At 37.8% G+C, this 19760-nt stretch overlaps 3 protein-coding genes and 1 long non-coding RNA gene across 7 annotated transcripts; 1 reads left to right on the top strand and 3 right to left on the bottom strand.

Moving 5' to 3' along the window:
- Positions 1 to 3210: 3210 nt before the first annotated feature.
- On the bottom strand, positions 3211 to 8020 carry them4 (thioesterase superfamily member 4). 2 transcript variants are annotated; one of them, XM_044359239.1, is made up of 6 exons: positions 7596 to 8020; positions 6446 to 6635; positions 4957 to 5119; positions 4595 to 4705; positions 3838 to 3977; positions 3211 to 3713 (listed from the first exon to the last, which is right to left on the bottom strand). In XM_044359239.1, exons 1-6 carry the CDS (start codon positions 7722 to 7724, stop codon positions 3670 to 3672), a joined length of 777 nt encoding a protein of 258 aa, XP_044215174.1. In that variant the 5' UTR covers positions 7725 to 8020; the 3' UTR covers positions 3211 to 3669. The 2 variants fall into 2 exon arrangements, with proteins under 2 accessions (XP_044215174.1, XP_044215175.1); XM_044359240.1 differs by having other exon boundaries at positions 3212 to 3713; positions 3838 to 3962.
- Positions 8021 to 9419: 1399 nt separating this feature from the next.
- On the bottom strand, positions 9420 to 11842 carry si:dkey-87o1.2 (uncharacterized protein LOC796684 homolog). The gene is made up of 4 exons (XM_044359955.1): positions 11369 to 11842; positions 10975 to 11029; positions 10359 to 10476; positions 9420 to 10169 (listed from the first exon to the last, which is right to left on the bottom strand). The coding sequence occupies exons 1-4, from the start codon at positions 11663 to 11665 to the stop codon at positions 10136 to 10138; spliced, it is 504 nt and encodes a 167-aa protein (XP_044215890.1). The 5' UTR covers positions 11666 to 11842; the 3' UTR covers positions 9420 to 10135.
- A 586-nt stretch (positions 11843 to 12428) lies between these two features.
- On the top strand, positions 12429 to 15733 carry zgc:174935 (uncharacterized protein LOC796019 homolog). 3 transcript variants are annotated; one of them, XM_044359953.1, is made up of 5 exons: positions 12429 to 12607; positions 12762 to 13121; positions 14454 to 14508; positions 14713 to 14827; positions 14932 to 15733. In XM_044359953.1, exons 2-5 carry the CDS (start codon positions 12828 to 12830, stop codon positions 15335 to 15337), a joined length of 870 nt encoding a protein of 289 aa, XP_044215888.1. In that variant the 5' UTR covers positions 12429 to 12607; positions 12762 to 12827; the 3' UTR covers positions 15338 to 15733. The 3 variants fall into 3 exon arrangements, with proteins under 3 accessions (XP_044215888.1, XP_044215887.1, XP_044215889.1); XM_044359952.1 differs by having other exon boundaries at positions 12584 to 12675; XM_044359954.1 differs by lacking the exon at positions 12429 to 12607 and having other exon boundaries at positions 12755 to 13121; positions 14932 to 14983; positions 15014 to 15733.
- On the bottom strand, positions 12646 to 12939 carry LOC122987917. The gene is made up of 2 exons (XR_006404661.1): positions 12850 to 12939; positions 12646 to 12755 (listed from the first exon to the last, which is right to left on the bottom strand). It is a non-coding gene; the product is annotated as an uncharacterized LOC122987917 (long non-coding RNA).
- Positions 15734 to 19760: the final 4027 nt, after the last annotated feature.

Below are 19760 nucleotides of genomic sequence, written 5' to 3'. Positions count from 1 at the left end.
AACAGACAAAGCAAACACTGGCTCTAGAGAGGGCCTTTCTCATTTTTCGCAGTTGGAAGGGGACGGGAGGGGGAGGAGTATTCAGTTGGTTGCAATCTGCAACCTCACCACTAGATGCCACTAAATCCTGCACACTGGTCCTTTAAGTACATTTTGCTAATGTTCTTTTTTGAGGCACTTGTACTTTACTTGAGTATTTCCCTGTGACTTTATACTTCCATTCCACCACATTTCAGAAGCAAAATATTGTGCTTTTTACATTTTCTGACTGCTGGAGTTACTGGTGACTTTTTCAGATTATAATATAATAATGTTATGATCTACAATAATATTATCTGTAATAACATAGCTTTGACAGAAGGTTCTGCTATAAAATGGGTACTTTTACCTCTGATACTTTAAGTACATTTGCTGATAATATAGTACTTTTACTTAAAGAACATTTTGAATACATAAATTTCAACAGTAATTGAGTATTTTCACCATGTGGTGTTGCTACTTCTACATGAGAGTTTGAATACCCCTAACACTACTGCAATATGTCAGGCTATATTTAAAGTGAAAATATAGGTTACACAATTGTCCCAACGCAGGGTCAGCATCTGTGTTATTGTGAAAAGTGTTGATGATCATAGGGGCCCACAGGTGTCTGGTGGAGGGTCCAGTACAATAGGCAGTGCAATTGTAATAATTTTGGCCCCAATTTTTGTTTTCAATTAATATTACAATTTACAAAAGGTAAAAAAGAATGACAACATGTGCACTTTTGGTTTCCAGAGCCAAAAGACATGTCTCTAAACTGCTCATTTTGTATGACCAACAGCCAAAAAACAGATATGATGTTGAAGGTCAAAGCTGAAAAAGAAATGTCTACTATTTTTACTTGATGGATTTTCATATTTGTCTTTAAATTACTAATCAATAACCATTTCAGTGCTGAATTATTTTGTGACAGAAAGCAACTTACAGTAATATTCTTTCAGGATCTCCATTCCTATCCTCCTATCAAGGATTATTTATGTTTAAAGATGATAGATAGTAAATGTGAAATATGCTATTTAGATTTCAAAGAGAGAATTGCAGTTTTCTATACTAACATAATAACATATAACATCCTACTATACTAAAATTTTAAGTTTGGAAATCTGTTCTGGTAGTGCATCATTGCATAGCTTGTTGCAGGTGGCTTTAACTGAAAGTTTAAAAAAAAACTGCCCACACCTCTACTCCCCAACCCCCCTCCCTCAAACCCAACTTGACCACATGACTCTTCTGGGGAAAAGAAAAAATTAACTGCTGGTGTTCATTTGTCCTGCATCCCCCACCCAACACACAAACACACGCACACACACCAAAAAAGGTTTTTCGACACTGAGGTAGCATTTCCATCTGCACTTTACTGAGGTTAAAGATGTGAGGGGCCCTCAGAAGACCACCAGGCATATGCTATGATGAGCCCATACACTCAGAAACCACACATCAGACCAAACTGTGTGAGAGTTGAAGTTAAATGCAGCTATATGTAGGCAGGGTGTGTATACTTGTAACCAATAATTTACTGCAAAACCCAAAACTCACTCAGCAGCACCTGCTAATAAGTAAAACGTTGTATTTAAAAAGGATGCAACAGGAATTTACTTTGTAACTGTCACATTCATTTCAACGATTATTCAGACGTCACAGGCCGTTTACGTGATGATAAGAAAAGCTATGGTATTGCTAAAGAGTATTATAAGCAATAATTCACCAATATAACAAGCACTCACTGAAAAAAAGTAAATATTAATGGAATAACAGGTGAATTTTAAGCTCCTTTTAGGCTTGAATCCAGCGAAAATGAATTACCATGTCTGATGAATGTCAGCATTAGATGCCACTTTGTTAGCAGTTGCTCAAATGTTTGCTTTCAAAATAAATATTGTGGCTCAGTTATCTGACAGTTAAGGTAGAAATAAGAGCAGGAAGGCTTCCCTCTGAGTTTTTAGTAACACATGAATGTCTTAACTTGGCTTCAGCTGACTGGGTGGGTAACATTTTGACAAAGCGACCATGCCCTCTTTAAAAAAAAAACATTTTTAAAAATGCCACAAATTTCTGCTTTTATGTTTTCACAGTTGTCATGTGACAGTCTAAAATAGTGAGGTGTCTTTATTTCCTACACCCACCATGTTAACACAATGTAACGGCAACAGCAGGAGGTGTTTGCGGGGACATTAACGTTACATTAAGATGTGATCAAAGAATGCAACAGTGTCCTCAACCTATAGTCAGTACAGTAGGTGTATAATCAAAAATACTGCTCTATATGCTTTCAGGTTTCGGTCATAAGCACACATTTTTGACACCGTGGTCGGCAGTAGCTGCTAGAGCAGAACAGATCTCTGTGATGTGGACAGTGTTACTTATTATGGCTTATTGCGGCATGCCTCAGTCATTTCTGACTGTTGAAACATGCTCAAAGAGTCAGAGTGAGTGAGAAAAACCAGCATTTTAAAAAGATAACATTCACCAAAATGATGGTTTAGGAGCCTCTTGTGTCTATATTTTAAGTCACCATGTATGGCAAATCTTCACTTCATATTAAAATATAACCACATCCACCACAAGGAGGGGCAACAGTTTACAGCCTACGCCTGTCCAAATTAAAGTGTAAACTAAAATGTTTAAGCACGAAGCATGAAACTCAGTCTTGTTAGCTGAAATGTTATAAAAACAAGATCTCCTGATTGCACCTGTTATTAAAGTGACAGCTAAAACTGAGGTATATATAAAATCCATACATCTTCCAAGTGCTTAAATTCAAAAAGCATCACAGGGTATTCTGCAGCGCTCTTTGGTAAATTACTTAAACACACAATTTTTGTACCAAATCCTGACTTTTATTAAATATTACAATATGATCTGTCAATTAAACTTTATGTAATTTACTAAATATACTGTTTGTTACATTAGCAGTTAAACTATCAAGTTTGATAAATGGATTAATTAAAACGTGGTTTAGATATAGTTAAGGGTACTATGGTGGTCTATGTACAATATTTTAAAAACTTACATTTTTATCACACTAAGAGAAAATCTTTTGAATGTAGGTGCATTTCCAGTATGATCCAGTCTTTTTAGGAAAGTCCAGAGGCAAAAATCTCAGTGTGTAAACAAAAAAAAGAAAGGAAAACAATACCATTTTATTCTCTGTTGACAAACAAATAAAGACATGGTTTGTTTAATTTAGAATACCCTTAGGTAAGGCTTTATTGTAGGAAACCAAATATTCATGTACAGTACATTTTGAGCAATAATCTCCATAAATATTGGCAAAGTTACAATAAATAACCCATAGTTTGATAAATAATGTTTAGATATGTACTGTTGATGAGTTACTAAGCAGAGGTAGTTTAGTAAAAGGTATTTCATGAAACTGTACAGTTTGTTAGTAATAACATTTTGGCCAGCTGATGCATAAATATTAAGGTTTAATAAAAAACAAACAAAAAACCCCCCCAAAAAACAGCTATGTTATATTTAGAGAAGTTAATCTCTTATGTACCCACACTAACAAAAAACTACTCCAAACCAATGACACACTCACACATACTCACACACACACATTGGTTATGGCCTCATTTTGCTGACACCCAGTGTCTGGGTAGGTGGTGTGCTGGTGTGTTAGTGTTACACTCCCAGTAGGTGGCTGACATTGACTGACAGGAACAGTGCTGCAGGAGGAGCATGAAAGAAAACAGAATAATGACAATACAGAAGCCCGAAGAGCAGAAACTAACTATACGTTTTCACGCCGACATGTCCAATGAACACATTATGTGTATGAATGTATGTTACCTGTTGCTTCTGTGTGCAGTTTGGAGCCGTCGGTGCTGGTCACTTTACATGAAATAAATGTTTTTCTGCCTTCCTTCTTATCCAGGGAGGATTCGAGCAACACTGTACTTCCCAGTGGGATGGGGCTTGGGACAAGACAACTGTTTGTTAGGGCAAATTGACCATGAATTATAGTAGTCATCCAGGATGAAGATGTTTTGCGCTAATGTACTGCTTCCTGGCATTATTATTATCACTATTTTGATATCTGGGTTAAGGAGAGCACAGTCTTTGAAATTCAACCCAAAGCAAATGTCTAACGACTCTTGACTGAACAAAATGAACAAACCAGAGTATTTGGACTGACTTTGTGAGGGTAACACTGTTATTGCAACTACTGATGCAATTGTATGCAGGGACTCCGCACCACCTAAACAGCACACATCATATTCCCTTAAACCCCACATAAATGAGGCAACACAGACACACAGACCCTGACGGCTCATCCCATGCACCCATTACTGAGATGAGATGATAGCAGTAACATCAGGGTATTATTATTATATTGAATAGAGAGTGTTCAAAATTTACAGAAAACTACTGTCATTATACTAACCAATTAAAAACTTATTTAGCATTTCTACTAAGGCATTTCACATTTTGATGCATATTTAAACAGAGCTACAAACATGAATTCTGCTGAATTACATATGACAATAAACAAAATCTATTTATGCAACAAATTTACTGATGCATGTCAATATACATATATTCTTACCTGCGGTAATTGATGTTGAGGTTGGCAGTCATAACAGGTCCAGAGAGGTAAGTAGCATGAGTCCCAGTGACAGAGTCAAGCATAGTGGCTATCGCCCCCCCGTGGACATGTCTGGAAATACATACACTGCCTATTAGACATCAAATCTAAATGACTTTAAAGGTGTTGTTTGATGAAATTTGAAAAAATAAAACTAGCACATTTTATGAAGTCATTTTTTCAAATGGTAAAAAAGTGTATTCAAAGTAAGATTACTGTGTTGTTTTCAGTATGGATTACAGTTAAGTGGAAGCAGAATGTGAAAACACAACAAGCACAGACATCTATACACAAATTTGTACAACATCCAAAAGTTATCTCACCCTGGTGGCCCTTCCAGTAGGTGTCCAGCCTGGAAAATGCACACAGACCTCTGCTCCACTTTGTTAACAAACATAACATACTCAAATGCTGCCCCTGCAGTTTTGATGTTCCGGGTAAAAAGACGGGCCTTTGACTGGATGATCTTACTAAGATATACTCCACCTGAGGGGAAAACACATGAGTGAAGAGTCAGCAGCTAACAGAGCAGCCCAGAGGGGAAAAAACAAATAGATGGAGGTGCAAGCAGAGGATGAAGGGTATCAAACATTTTTATTTTAAGATTTCATATTTCTTAATGATTAGTAAAAAATTAGTGTTACGGTCCAGATGGTAGATAGATGTTACAAATTACAATTTTATCTGATCCAGATGTCAAACCAGTGTGTATATATATAAAGATGGAACAATGAATATCAGCACATGTCAAGATTTTAAAAAAAGATTAATATCGTTTTATTCATATATATTATTTATTATTGCAATGTTCATATCAGCACATGCCTAGTTCCAACTTTATTGTGGTTTAAAAAATACAATATAATTTATAATAATATAAAATCTTATTTAGCATTATTATGCTTTGAAAAACATGGAAGTTTGATCATTTCACACCTTCCTCTGTACATGTTCATAGTACGTTTGTGTATTTGTGTGTCTTAAAGCTGCATAGCTCAAAATTAAATGTTAACTTAGAAATGGTGAAACTGAATATTTGCAGACTTAGCTGGTGATATGTTATACTGGCAGGCTGATACTATGGGATGTGTGAACCATTTTAAGTTTCATGATAGTCATACCTTCAGTTGCAGCATCACCATGAAGCAGTTTAGCTTAAAGTCTGACAACACTTTGCAAATAGAAGCCTTTAAAGGTTGTTCAAGTCAGCAAATTATTCAAAAAAGTTTGAGCCCACTATAGACATATATTCAGTTAGGTGATAAGTAATGTCCACTCAAACTAGTCATGACCAAACTGTGCCCTTCAACAACATGTAAAGATACCCTTGTGGAGTAGTCTTATTTATGAGTGTTTGTCTTACACATACATGCAGGAGCGTGCACACGGGTGACAAGGCCACAAGGCAGGAAAAGAAGACGATTGCAAAATTCATGTAAACAATGTAGGATTTTAAATATTTAGAAAAATCTTCTTTGCAAATGTTTCATGAAGGAGGGACACACACTCAAAACTCCTTGAGGACTAACAATGCGTTAGATACACACAATGCATTCTAGTGAGTTACACGCAATGAAAACATAAATTTTGTTTGTTTACAAGAAAACTCCACAGGGCACTTTTAAACAATAAATGGATATTTTGTTACAATACAACAGAAGAAAGTTTGACCCCTTGATTGTTGCCAAAAACTCAAATTCCATCTCTGTTCTCACTGTTCAGTACTTCATGAACAACAACAAACTGGAAGTCACACAAGCATATCACAGACATTTGCTTAAGCAAACTAGAAACCACACCCTGTACTTTTACCTGTAGCATACTTAAGGGATCGATTGTAGCTTGGCAGTCTCCTCCATGGCCCTCTCTGTTTCTCTCCACCTTCTGTTTCCACCTCACACTGGCTGTTGTAGTGCTCATACAACTGCATCATTTCTGAGCTCCATGAAGAGTTAGGCAGGCTGTAATCCCGGGGCGTGGAGGAAAAGGGCCATGGCAGCGCCTGCCAAACAGGGAAATACATCACAACCTTAGTCTAGTCTACTAACTTATGTGGGTCTAAAAAGGCTGTGGGTAAAGTTAGTGGTGGGACAATGTGTTGATACAGGACGTGTCACTGGGAGTGGTGGAAAGTAACTAAGTACATATTTTCAAGTACTGTACTTAAGTACAATTTTGAGGTACCTGTACTTTGAGTTTTTCCATTTTATCTACTTTATACTTCCACTCCGCTACATCTCAGAGGGAAATATTGTGCTTACTACTCCACTACATTTATTTGACAGCTTTTTTCAGATAAAGATTTGACACAATGGATAATATAGCAAGCTTTTAAAATACAACACATTGTTAAAGATGAAACCAGTGGTTTCCGGCTACTGTTGTAGCTGTTGAGGCGGAGCTAGTTTGAACTACTGGGTACTACAACCTAGGGGTGACCAGATAAATCTGAGGGGTCATGAGATGATTAATGGGAGAAGAAAGAAGAAAAAACAAAGTTCTGATACACAAATCTGTTTTCAGTTTGTTGACTTATTCTCTAATCTTTGATTTTTGGTGAAATATTGGGTCATTTGAACATTTATTGAAATGAAACCATGTGAGAAGTTTAGAGGGAAAAATCACTATTTGGTGGAGCTCTTAACAACTCATAGACATCTGAAAGTACAGTACTTGAGTAAATGTACTTTGTTATTTTCCACCATTGACTGTATGTAGTACTACTGCTTTACACTGTATCACAGGCTAAGTAAGCCCATCAGTTTGATCATGAAGCGAGCAAGATTATATTTTGATCTATTTGATTTTATTGCTGTCCGCTGTGGAGAAGTACAGTCACATCATTACAGCTGAGAAACACCTAGGAGGAGAGAAAAAGCTGAGAATGAAGCCACAGATATCACATGGCACACAGATATAAACTGATAAAGACACTGTCATCAAAACAGCTTTATCTACCTACCGCCATGGTCCGTATGAAACTGGTCCTGAATGACACGCAGGTAACCGGATGGGCGAGTTGAGACTTAATGGCTGGGAGTGAGCCAAGGCTCTGACAGACCCTGAATATCCTTACGAGGCTCCTTGCCATTTTATACACAGTTTAAAATAACGAGGATGATTTAAAAGCTTGTACAGCTGCCTGTATTTTGAGGCAGCGTTCGATAAGCTAAACGTTTGAAGTTAACGGTAATAAGACAAACCAGCCGTTAGCTTTGGCACCGTAACAAACTACTACCGCTGTAATGGATACTGAGCTGCTTTATAAGTTACATTAAGCATGTTTTTAAACACACGTTTGTGTTCAGCTATGTCGGAAAATGAAATATACGCCCAGCTGCTACACACTGCGGCTACGTTATGTAGTTGCCGGTGACTTTCATGCAACTTCCGGCACGAGGGTGATTTATATCACGTGGTTTACAACTTGCATTGTAATTGGCTGTGGAGGAGAGTCGTTTCCTGTAATATCTGTGTTCCCATGGCAACCTACATTGTTTTTTTCTTTTTGTTAAGTTGCAAAGCACAACCAAGATAGCAAAATTGCTGTGACCCAGATCCGGCCCACACCCGACACTTTCGGCACTTTCATCCGGCCCTCATACCGCGTAGAATGATGGTGCTTAGGCGGTTCACTCCTGTTTCCCAGATCTGGGCCACAAGCAACCCATATCAATGCCGTATGTCAACCAAGAACACACCAGATAAACCAGAACAGACCCAGCGAGAGCACCGCATCTTTACCAAAAAAGGCCCACATTTGATTTGGGATATTTGGGCCATATTTGCTATTTTATATGTGGGCCATTTCTGGCTCAGATGCATTTTGTCAGAAGAAGGCCCACTTCCATATGCCATATGCTATTAATTATTTCCTTAAAAAGAATATAATTATTTTTCATGTGAATAAAAGTTTACTGCATTTGAATGTTGGCTTTTAAAAATATTTAGTAAGAATGATTAAGACCTCCTATGTTTTTTTTAAGATACAATACACCAATACACATATTCATTTCCTAAAATGTTCATTAACAGTAATATTAATAACAACACAAAGGATTTACCAGACAGTTTCACAAATGAGCAACAAAATACATTAATAATAGGCTACCCTTAACTGAGCATCTACTACAAAAGTCCCTACAATAAATGTTTTCTTTTTTGTTTTGTTTTGTTTGTTTACTTAAATTCTTGCCAGCTGTCTTGTAAGAGGTTCAACCCGGTCCTTATGAGACCTGATTGCTCAGTGCACTTGCAGTGACATCAACATTTTTGGGCAGCTTAAAAAGCAACAATGTCACTCAAATACTACTTAAATTGAAGGCACTGCACTGCCACACACTTTCTTTCCTAATTAACTTTAACTGACCAGAGACCAGTGCATTGGTCTTTTGAAGAGGTGTTAGATAAAATGATTGAGACAGATTGAAGGTTTATACTCAAAACAGATGGACTGGTTGCACCAAAACTCAGAAACTTTATAAATTGAGCTGAAGAGGTAGAACAAGGAAATGGAAATGCATACTAGACACATCTTGCATGTGATGATGACTTAATCCTTGGTTCTGCACTAGGGGGAGGTATAGGAACATGTCACTGAACTGACACACTGTATCATTGTTTGTTTTTTTTGTCTCTCTACCTTATGAAAAAAGGGTCATAAATTTTTGCATATTAGATAACATGTTTTCCATGTCAGTTTAAAGTATGTTGGACATTGCTCTGCAGTATAAACAACCCATCATTTCCCTTTAATTCAGGAGAGAACACCAGGAAACTCATCATGTAATAACCAGATACCTTTAATAATTGCAATAATGTTTAGAAATATGTTACATTTATCTGCGCATCAGTGAAGATTTATTCTCAGTGAGTGATTTATTAAACTCTTTTCAAGTCACTGATACCACCCTTCATTCCATCGTGTAACATGACATATGATATTTTAATGAAGCATTAGTTTATTGTTCCAATGAAACTGGTTTATTTGGTTAACAGATGATTCCACACACAAGACTTCAGAAATTAAACTGATGACCACGTCCTTTTCTGGTTTCTGCTAGTCATTCAGGTTTCATCAGGGGGCATGGAAACCAAAACATGTGCCTCAGGCAGGCTGAGGAGGAGAGCTACTGTTGAGGTAACGACTCCACATGACAGCCAAGTTAATCTACTTGTGAAGTCCATCATCAGAACAATAAAAAATATGTGTCAAAGTATTTTACAGATACAAAAAGGCAGTCTTAAATTACCCGAGTGACACAATCACACAACAAAATTGTGTAAAACTGTGTGCAACATATTTACTCCACTCCCTACATCTGTGCTGTTTGAATGGATCTGCAAACAGCCGAGTTTGTTTTTTTTTTTAAATCAACAGTTTTTACTTTCTCATAAAGAACCAAGCAGAGCTGTTACCACATCAGTAATATTACAAAACGTATCCTTGGATGCACAGCATGCTTCATTTTTAAGTTCACAGTCAGTGTTTCTGAGTCGACTTCATTGTGGAGCGTCAGGAAGTCCACACAGCTTCCTACAAATTTAAAAAGAACAAAAAACAACCTTAATGAAGTGTGCAGACTCCTTTATGGTTTTAATATCACAGCTGTGGCTATCATGTGGTCGAGGCCTGGTGCTCTCCGATGTTCTGCACTGTTCTGACTGACCACACAATCTTATTCTGAGGATGCGAGAAGGTGTTCGAATGTGTTTCAGATCTTACCGTGCTTCCGCCTTGGTTGTATCCGCATATGCACAAATGGCTTTGTCTCTATCCAAAATCTGTTGTTTCAAGTTCTTAATGTCCTCCTCGGCCTTCTTCTTGAGGTCTTCGTGATCAGCTGAGGAAATGACAAAATGAGTGATTTCAGATAGAAAACAAATACAAGCTGTGTCATTAACAAAGGCACCAAATTGTTAATGGCAGCTGCTACTTTTGCTAAGCTCAGATTTATATTAAACAGGATTTTAGCAATATGCTGATAAGTCACTGAAACCACATGCAATCTGTCTGCACCTCTGTAGCATGGGTTTGTCAAATCTTGTTCCACTAGTTTCTAATCATCAAAGTTTAATTTGAATAAAAGACAATTATCGCAGGAATGTTGGCGTCTGGGTTTTCAGAGACCTGTATAGGCAGTGCAAGACTGACAGCAGCTTCAATCCGTCCTCTGTCATTTTAAAAAGGTCGATAAAAAGCCTAATTAATGTGAGATATTATAGTTTGTCTCATTCTCTTATCTGGGTCGGTTTTGGATTTGCTGCTATTAGTATAAACAATCCCAGTTCAAACTATTTATCCTGAACCGAAAGGTGAAAAGGTGAAACAAAATGCTTACCTTTGAATTTAGCGATGGTTGCTGCCATATCTGCCTTCTTCTTCTCAAAATCAGCCTAATAAAGATACAAGTGAAGGTATTTGTCAACAGTAGAAGTTAGATTGAGCACGAGGAGAAAAAGAAAGTTTTAATAGAAACATGAATCAAATATTTGCATGTAACTGAATACCAGGTTGTAAGTTGAGCCTGACATACCCAGTGAATGCAGTAAATATTAAACACCAAATGCATCCTAAAAGGTGTTTTGCTGTATGTTATGATTGTAAATTGTGTAACAATGTATGCAAAGTAGGCATCAAATGTGAGTAAAACTGCAGGTGTGTGTGTGTGTGTGTGTGTGTGTGTGTGTGTGTGTGTGTGTGTGTGTGTGTGTGTGTGTGTGTGTGTCCCTTGCCTTTTCTGTGTTGCAGGTCTGTAGACTCTTATCAAGGTCTTGTGTTGATTTTTCTGTGTCTGCTTTCTTCTTCCTCAGCTCTTCCAGCTTGGCGTTGACGGACGACATCGCTGCCTTCAGATCCTTGATTTTGTTTTTCAGATGGACGATGGAGCCCTCTTTCCTGCTGACCTCTGCCGTGTTCTCCGCCGTGCGGGTTTTCATGGTACGCAGGTTAAACTCCTGGCGCACAGTCTGGAAAATCATTACACCCATCACAGCCACACTCAAGCCGAGTAAAACGACCAAGAGCTTCATTTTGGTTAAGACTGAGGAACGATTTAATCAACGAGGGGCCGACTGGTAGAGACTGCCGCTAATCACTTGACGATCATTCCGGGTGTCTCTCCAATCGTGCACGCGTGTATCCGTCAGCTCCTTCCTTCAGTGTGACTGTAGGTACCGAAACCTGCTCTACCTGCTCAACTAGCTGGGCGTGACAATCCACCTGTTCCTCTTCTCTCTCTCTCTCTCTCTCTCTCTCTCTCTCTCTCTGGTTTGCACGTACAAACACCAAAAACCTGCATCACGATCATGTATCTTCCTTTGAATATCTATTATGTACTGTTTGGTGTCAGTTATGATGAAAACAAGCAACAATACATGTATTCAGTTATTTTGAATTTTATATCGGCGATTAACTACTATACCCAAATTTAAATATACAAACTCCAAACTTTTGCTCTTGTTACTCATAAATGAAATTGGCACAAGTCGGCTATTAGGAGATTTGATACGTACTTTTAAAAAATGTTTTAATGTAGATACATCCCCATGGTCTATGTTACTGTTAATGGATTGATTCTCTTGTATTTTACCTGAGTATCTTAGTCTTCTGTTACTTGATATACTTCTACGTCACATTTCAGAGGGCAATATTGTACTTTTTACTCCAGATTTACGCATTAAGATTTTACGCATAAACAACAAAGATCTTTGTAAAAAAAAAAAATAGGCTTTAAATTTAATCTTCTTATAAATCAAATAATTTTAATCTTAATTTTGAAATTAGATCATCATAACACATGATTCATTTGCATGTTTATCGACCGTCCCATTTGACTAGATTGATCAAGGTGAGCAGGTGTCACAGTTGTCAGCAGGGCCAACCTGTCCACCTTTAGCAGCCAGGAAGAGGGCGTGTTTCTAATGGCAGATTCGCGGAACGCTGCGCAGCTCAGACCCAATCCAGAAGCGCAGGTGAGTCATCTCCTTGGTTGATTGATTTCACTTCTCCGGACGCAGAAAGGTGTATCCAGGGCGACCCGGTGAGTAGCTGCGAGTTAAAGGCTACGAACTAGCTGACTGTGAATCCCACATGGAAGTTAAAGAAGCTGTGCTGTGACACCTGTAGGAAGAATTACACCTATCATCAAGAACAAATACCTCACACAAAGAAAACGCGCGGCTCCAGTGAAGCATGAAGTTGCAACTGTGTCTACCTGTGAGTATAATGGTCTCTGTCGCTTTGGTGGGAGTCATGAAGATACGGAAAAAGGAGCACGACAGAGTAGACAGACATAGCAGGTTTGAGGCTATCAAGCTGCGGGTGACCCACGATGTGCTGGGAGAGTATCAGAGCGAGAAGGCAGTGACGCAGGACCTGCTCGATACAGCCGAGAAGAATGTGAAAGCCCTGGCAGAAGAAGTGAACACGCTCCAGATGAAAGACACGAAGAAGAAGGGGAACGTGGATACCTGTCAGGCAGGCCAGGTAATGAAAGAGTTAAGCGCTGAGTGTTGGAAGTGATTCCCATGTGAAAGTTATGTTGAATTTACTTTACTCATGACACATAGGCTGTGAAAATGTTGCTTGGGCATGAATATGAAACCAAAACGTAATATTAAATGACTTCTATAACCCCTTAAATGGCATCAGCTGGATCTTCATGGCCACTGAAATATTCTCTGAATTGACCTGGTCCGTCACGTCAAATCTATGCATGAGACAAAGAGCACACAAAACCTGTTTCACCTGCTGATGAAATAAATTCATACCTGGCAGAAAATCAGGCTTGTCTTGCACTGGCTACATTTCCCAACAGTGTCAGAGCAGCGACTGACAATAGGCCTGTATAGGCACCGCTAAACTGAAGCAAGCCTGTTCCGAAATGTTCCCACATTACTGTATGATTTCTAAACCATTTACAGTTTAAATTATGTAAACTAACATACTGTCCCTGCTTGTATACATGGCAGGCTTTAACCTGTATGACATCATAGGGCAGTTTCTTCATTTTACCTCACAAACAATTCCCCAATTTTCAAAAAACATGAGATACCACGGTGGGTGTTGCTTCACAAAAAGATTTGATTTATCATTTTAATATAAAACTTATAAGTTACGAAGAAGTATGATCTGTCCCCACGTGTCTCTGCTTCCTAACCTGATTCACTCTTAACTGCTGCTGCACTAACATGCAGTGTTTTTTCTCATATTTTCCCACATTAAATGGCTTAAAGGCACAATACAGGTATAAAAATTGGCATCACCAAAATACCCTGCTGTGGTGTCGAGTAGCTAGTGAGCTGCCAAGCCTCTGTGTGGTTTGTAGAGGTATTCGTATTTACATATCTATCACTTTCACCCATTTATGATGCTGTGGCTTCACAGTGGATTAAGGTGATTCCTCAATGTTCCTCAGGGCATTGCAGGAAAACATCATCCTAAAGAGAATCATTTAGGTGTAATGTGAAAGAGATCAACCAGTTAAGTATTGGAAAAAAAAAGTGTTAGAAATGTTGACAAATTATGATGTGTATGCTTGATTTACCTGTACTTGATGGTGTACTGCTGATGGTTTATACCAACACTGTGTTGTGGCCAATCCAATATTATTTCATGACAAAAGTGTTTAAATATTTGTTGTGGAAGAAAGTAGGAAATTGCTGCATCAAAGCTAAAGATAACAACAATACCAGTAAAAAGTCTTGACACACTGTCTCCAAACTTCAAACTTTTGACTGGTACTGTAGATACAGGATGTTGGTCTGTGTAGAGTTTCTCCAATATACTCAGGTCTGAAATCACCTTTTCCATTTACAGAAAACTGCAAGAGATGAGCTGGCATCAGCAGAGACAGATTTAAATAATCTCCAAGGTACGTGTTGTTGTTTTAAGAGTCTTAATGCCAAAAATGGTCTTACATCTATTAATTGAGAGAAGAGACAAGGCAACTTTTCTCTGTCTCAACAAGCACATACTGGTTTTGCAAATGCATTCTCATTTTTTAAAATTTCTTATCTAGTTGAAGAATATACTCTTCAGGTTATAGCCTTAACCTTGCTTTTTATTGTACTTACAGCTGAATCCAGTAAGGAGAAGGCTGGCTGGAGCACAGAACTGGCAACACTGAAACAGCAACTAGAAACACGGAGCCCAGTGTGTGACTTTTTGAAACCAGGACAAGATAGTGATAAGTATGTTACTACTTTACTGCATGTGTTTTTATTCCTACAGGGTGCCCTCCCTTATAATATCTATGCATTCACAATATTTTCTATTGTTTAACTTTCTCTTAAAGAAAGTTGTGTGTTGAGGTGATTGCTGAGGCCCCTAAACCAGAGGAACCAAAGGCAGAGGCCCCTAAACCAGAGGAGCCAAAGGCAGAGGCCCCTAAACCAGAGGAGCCAAAGGCAGAGGCCCCTAAACCAGAGGAGCCAAAGGCAGAAGCTCCTAAACCAGAGGAGCCACAGGCAGAGGCCCCTAAACCAGAGGAGCCAAAGGCAGAAGCCCCTAAACCAGAGGAGCCAAAGGCAGAAGCCCCTAAACCAGAGGAACCAAAGGCAGAAGCCCCTAAACCAGAGGAGTCTAAAGCAGAGGCCCCTAAACCAGAGGAGGCTAAAGCAGAGGCCCCTAAACCAGAGGAGCCTAAAGCAGAGGCCCCTAAACCAGAGGAGCCTAAAGCAGAGGCCCCTAAGAAGAGATGAGGTATTACAACTTGTGTTTTCCACTCTGCAACACTTCATGTGTTAAAGAATCAGTTTTTGTAACCGGATGCCATCGTGTTGCTTTACTGGGCCGATGTCCCATTCAGTACAGAGGAGCCTGAAGTCGGCTGCTTAGAGTTTGCAGTTGCCAAATAGGATGTTGTGTAATATTCCTTTTCAATTTATTATTTATGTTTGGGCAACAAAATAACATTTGACACTCAGCATCATTCAATGTTGTTTATCTTAAAGATACATTTTGGTGCGGGGCATATGCTTTTGTTTTGTTGATGTTTTTTTGTGTGTGTATCTTGGTGTAAAATGCTTTGTATTAAACTGATCGTGTCACTGTATGTGAATATTTTGTGCTCGTTGGATTAAAGAGTTTAAATCACATTTGCGGTGACTGAAAGGCGATGTGAGAGGTGTAAGTAATCATTTACTACACGTCGTGAAAGGTGAGTCAGTGAAGTGGGTTGAGTTGAAGGTTCCCGCCATAAATTCACACAAAGGAGTTTAGTGTCATCCGCTTGGTCACACACTATCTGCAGTTTGAATTTATGGCAAGAGGCCAGTAAATGCACAGAGTAGCTGTGAACTGACTTTGTTTTAAAAAGAGTGGTTGTATGTATACAGTATGTTGTCAGTAATGTACCACCTTGAGTTTAACTTAAAATAAAATTTTAAAAAAATTGTATTAATAACAACTCAGCATATTCATGCATCTCTCTGACATTTGATCGACTTTGTTTGGTGCTCTAAAAAAGGAGAAAGGGATCGATTTTGAGAATAATTCTGCAATGTAAGTGAAAAGTTCTCTACAGCGGTGTTTTCTTTCTGTTCATACCAACAGTGGTGGAATAAGTATTCAAATCCTACTAATGAAAAACACTCCATTACAATTAAAAGGTCCCCAATTAAAGTACAGAGTTATTATCAGCAAGTAAAAGTTGTCATTATGCCAAACCAAGACGTAGAATATAAATAATAATCTAAACAAAGGAATAAAAACAAGAATGAAAACTAATTAAAAGCCAGTTTATAAAAATGAGTCTTTAAAGGAGTTTTTACAGAGGATTAGTAATGAAAGGCTATTCAAGAGCTGAGGAGCCCTTACAACAAAAATCTCCAGCTTTGCCCTATCGATTTGCCATTATACATGCCTCAATGTGTAAACAGCACTTTAATGTTGTTGTGGTTGGTCAATTGGAGATAAATGTACTGTTTTATATACTGTATTTATGTATACTGTATATTATATTTTTAAGCTGCTCATATTTTGTTTGCACAATCTTAAATTACAAAGTAACTAAAGCAGTTATAGTAGAGTGTAAGTACAATATTTACCTCTGAAATGTAGTGGAATAGAAGTATTAGGTAGTATAAAAGTATGGTACAATTAGTAAAGTATAAAATATCTTATAATTGTAAAGTACTGTACTTGAGTAAATGTACTTAGTTACATCCCACTATGCATAGTGATACATCAAACACAATTATACACAATTATACTTTATACTTGTGGTGCAGTATCCATCTTGTGCCCTCAGTATAGTAGTAGTATTAGTATTATGGGACAAATTGCCTCCACTGTAGTGGACAATAATACTGTAGTATTATTGCACTACCATTTAATCCTTATATATACATGTTTTTAACAGCCTCAGATGAGAATGATAAGTAACACTGTCAACATGTCAAAATGCTCAACACATACCACACAGTACACAATAGTCAGGGCGTGGGGCTTAACACACATCAGGTTGTGAAATACTTAACCACTAAACTTCCTGGTTGTATAGGTAATGATTAATGCATGTTAGCTGTGTGTGTATGTGACACAGTGAAAAGAGAAAAGCTAAACATGTCACATAGTGCAGTTAAGTGTCTTTATCACTTCAATGCAGGCTGTCACACTTCCTCTTCACAGCTCCATCAACCCCTTTTTGTTTTCATGATGTGATGCAATTTATTTTACTTCATGTAAATAGGCAATGCAAACAGCATTTGCAAACAGCTTTGACACAGGAAGAGGGACCAAAATGTAACATGCAAGACACAAAATTCCTCAACTGTCATTTTTTAAATTTCCTGTTCAACATGGCACACATGGTTTTCTGCAGAACATCACGCTTTTTGGCCTTCAGTTTTCATCAAGTTTTTCCCCTGTTAGATAACGCCTCTACCTCTAACACTGAAAACACAGAGATAGGTATTGAATAATCGTTGTTAACCTTGTCTGCCTCTCTGTCTTAGTGACCCTGCCTCAGGGTGTGTGTGTGTGTGTGTGTGCATGTGTGGGACAGAGAGAGAGAGAGAGACCAAAGCACTGACCAATCAGAGAACACAAAGCCTTTGTCTGTCACTCCTGGTAAACCTCATTCTGTATCCTGGTGAAACTCGGGTTGTACAGTGTGTGTGTTCTGGCTGATCCCAAAGCTTCGTCTGTTTTCCTGTTGGAGAGTGAGTTTGCAATAAAATATTGTGTCTTAGTTGTTTTTTTTATGTGTGGCATTTTATTTTAACCACTGAGAGAAACTTGAAATGCACTTTTGTTTGGGTTTGCATTTTTATTTTAAAGAATGATGCTAGAAAAGTTGCTTTATAAAGTTTTGCTGGCAGCTATTTTAGCATGTTTTTAATCCTTTTGGAACATTCTCAACAAAAAATAAACAATACAGTGTTCACAAAGTTAGTATTTGTTGCAGGACTACTAATAAAAACATAATTATATGTGTTGTGTTGCATTGCATTAGGTTTAACAGGCTTTTATTATTTTCTCCATTCCCTTTCAAGTTCATTACATTAGTTTTATATAAGCAATTGCAAAAACATCATTATGGACTAGACTGGATTATGATCTAATGATTGGACTGCATGATCTTATTTATATAATAATCAGTTAAAATATTTTTTATATTTTTTGATTATGGGTCTGTTTATATTTATCATTTTGTTATATCATGTAATGTTAACTTTCAGATGATTGCATATATTGTATTGAATATATATGATTCATATATCAGTCTGTTTTTATCAAGAGAGAAAACTTTTTTTCTTTTCTGTGACCAGTGTTTTCATCTTAAAAAGCAATGTAGTTCTCTGGTTTTACCAGTTTTTAAACTAGATGATTCGGCTGTACACAGCTGAATACAGACTCTTTTCAAAGAACTGGATGAATCTAAAGTCCAGCTCCGATAACATTATCTATTCAACAAAATTGAAACTAACTTTGACTTTGACTTGTCCAAAGAAACGTATCTTTGAACCTTTAATACGCAAGTGGAAAAGCAAAATAACTTTGAAGCTCTGATCGTACCAGAGGTGAATGAGTTTCTCTGCGTTTTTTTGGAGGAGGTGAGTAGAACTATAAACAGATTAAATAGTGGAGCTTTAGACTGAATATAAATAATACTTGGTCATGCAAATTTTAATCTTTATACGGTTCTTTTTTAAATCATTTTGCTTTACTCTGTCATCTCTCACTTGGCCCCACACTGCCCTCCATCTGTTGGATTCTCCAGATTAAAATATTCCCCCCAGGCTCACAATTAGGCAATCAGAGGGCTATCATTCCGCCCCAATAGGCTCACAAGGTCAGCACAACGGCAGCAGAGGATACAGAGACGGCAGAGGGAGGACAGTCATAAATGGGGGCTGTTGCTCATGAAACATGCTGTTTAATTTGATGTGTGTATAGAGATGTAAAACAATTATGTACCTTTGTGTTAAAAATAGTACAAGGCAGTCTGTCACTTATGATGTTGTTTGATGTTTGTACATAAAAAAAAGATCACATGAAACAGGGCAGGATGTCTCTATGAATCATATTCCAGATACAGAATAATTTCTCATCCTCGCAATGTTACTTCTCATCAGCTACATTTGATTAAAAACAAAAGCAAATAAAAAAAATCCTGACTCACCCACAGGTGAAAGTGGTGTATCCATCATGTCTGACCTATGATGTGAAGCCAACACGTGTTAGAGTCCCACACTACCCCCTGAACACAGAGATGGAGAGCGATAATGCCATCACCAGTCACCTTGACAACCAGAGGTCATGCCGACAGCCAGAGGTCACTTTGACTGTATAGTTGATCTGATGATTGTCCAATCTTACCACTGCTGAGTGACATATCTATAATAATTTATATATAGAGATTGTCTCCACATGGGATTACAATTTGAATTTATCCCATCAAAACTCTTTGGACAACCTTTCAAGGATGTTTCATGTAACGTGTTACATCCTGAGGTACTAAGTATTACAAATTATGTCTAGTCAGGGATAGAGGACAAACAAAATTTTTCGTCTTTACCAACATAATAAATCACATAAAAAACACAGCAGGTATGAAACTACTACTCATAAACACCAAAAACTAGTGGCTGTTTCTTCTTTTATTTAGGCAAAAAGTAT

This window comes from Thunnus albacares, chromosome 8, assembly GCF_914725855.1.
Source record: "Thunnus albacares chromosome 8, fThuAlb1.1, whole genome shotgun sequence".
NCBI lineage: Eukaryota > Metazoa > Chordata > Actinopteri > Scombriformes > Scombridae > Thunnus > Thunnus albacares.
The sequence above is the reverse complement of the archived record's forward strand: the minus strand, read 5'-3'. Positions and strand labels throughout refer to the sequence as shown.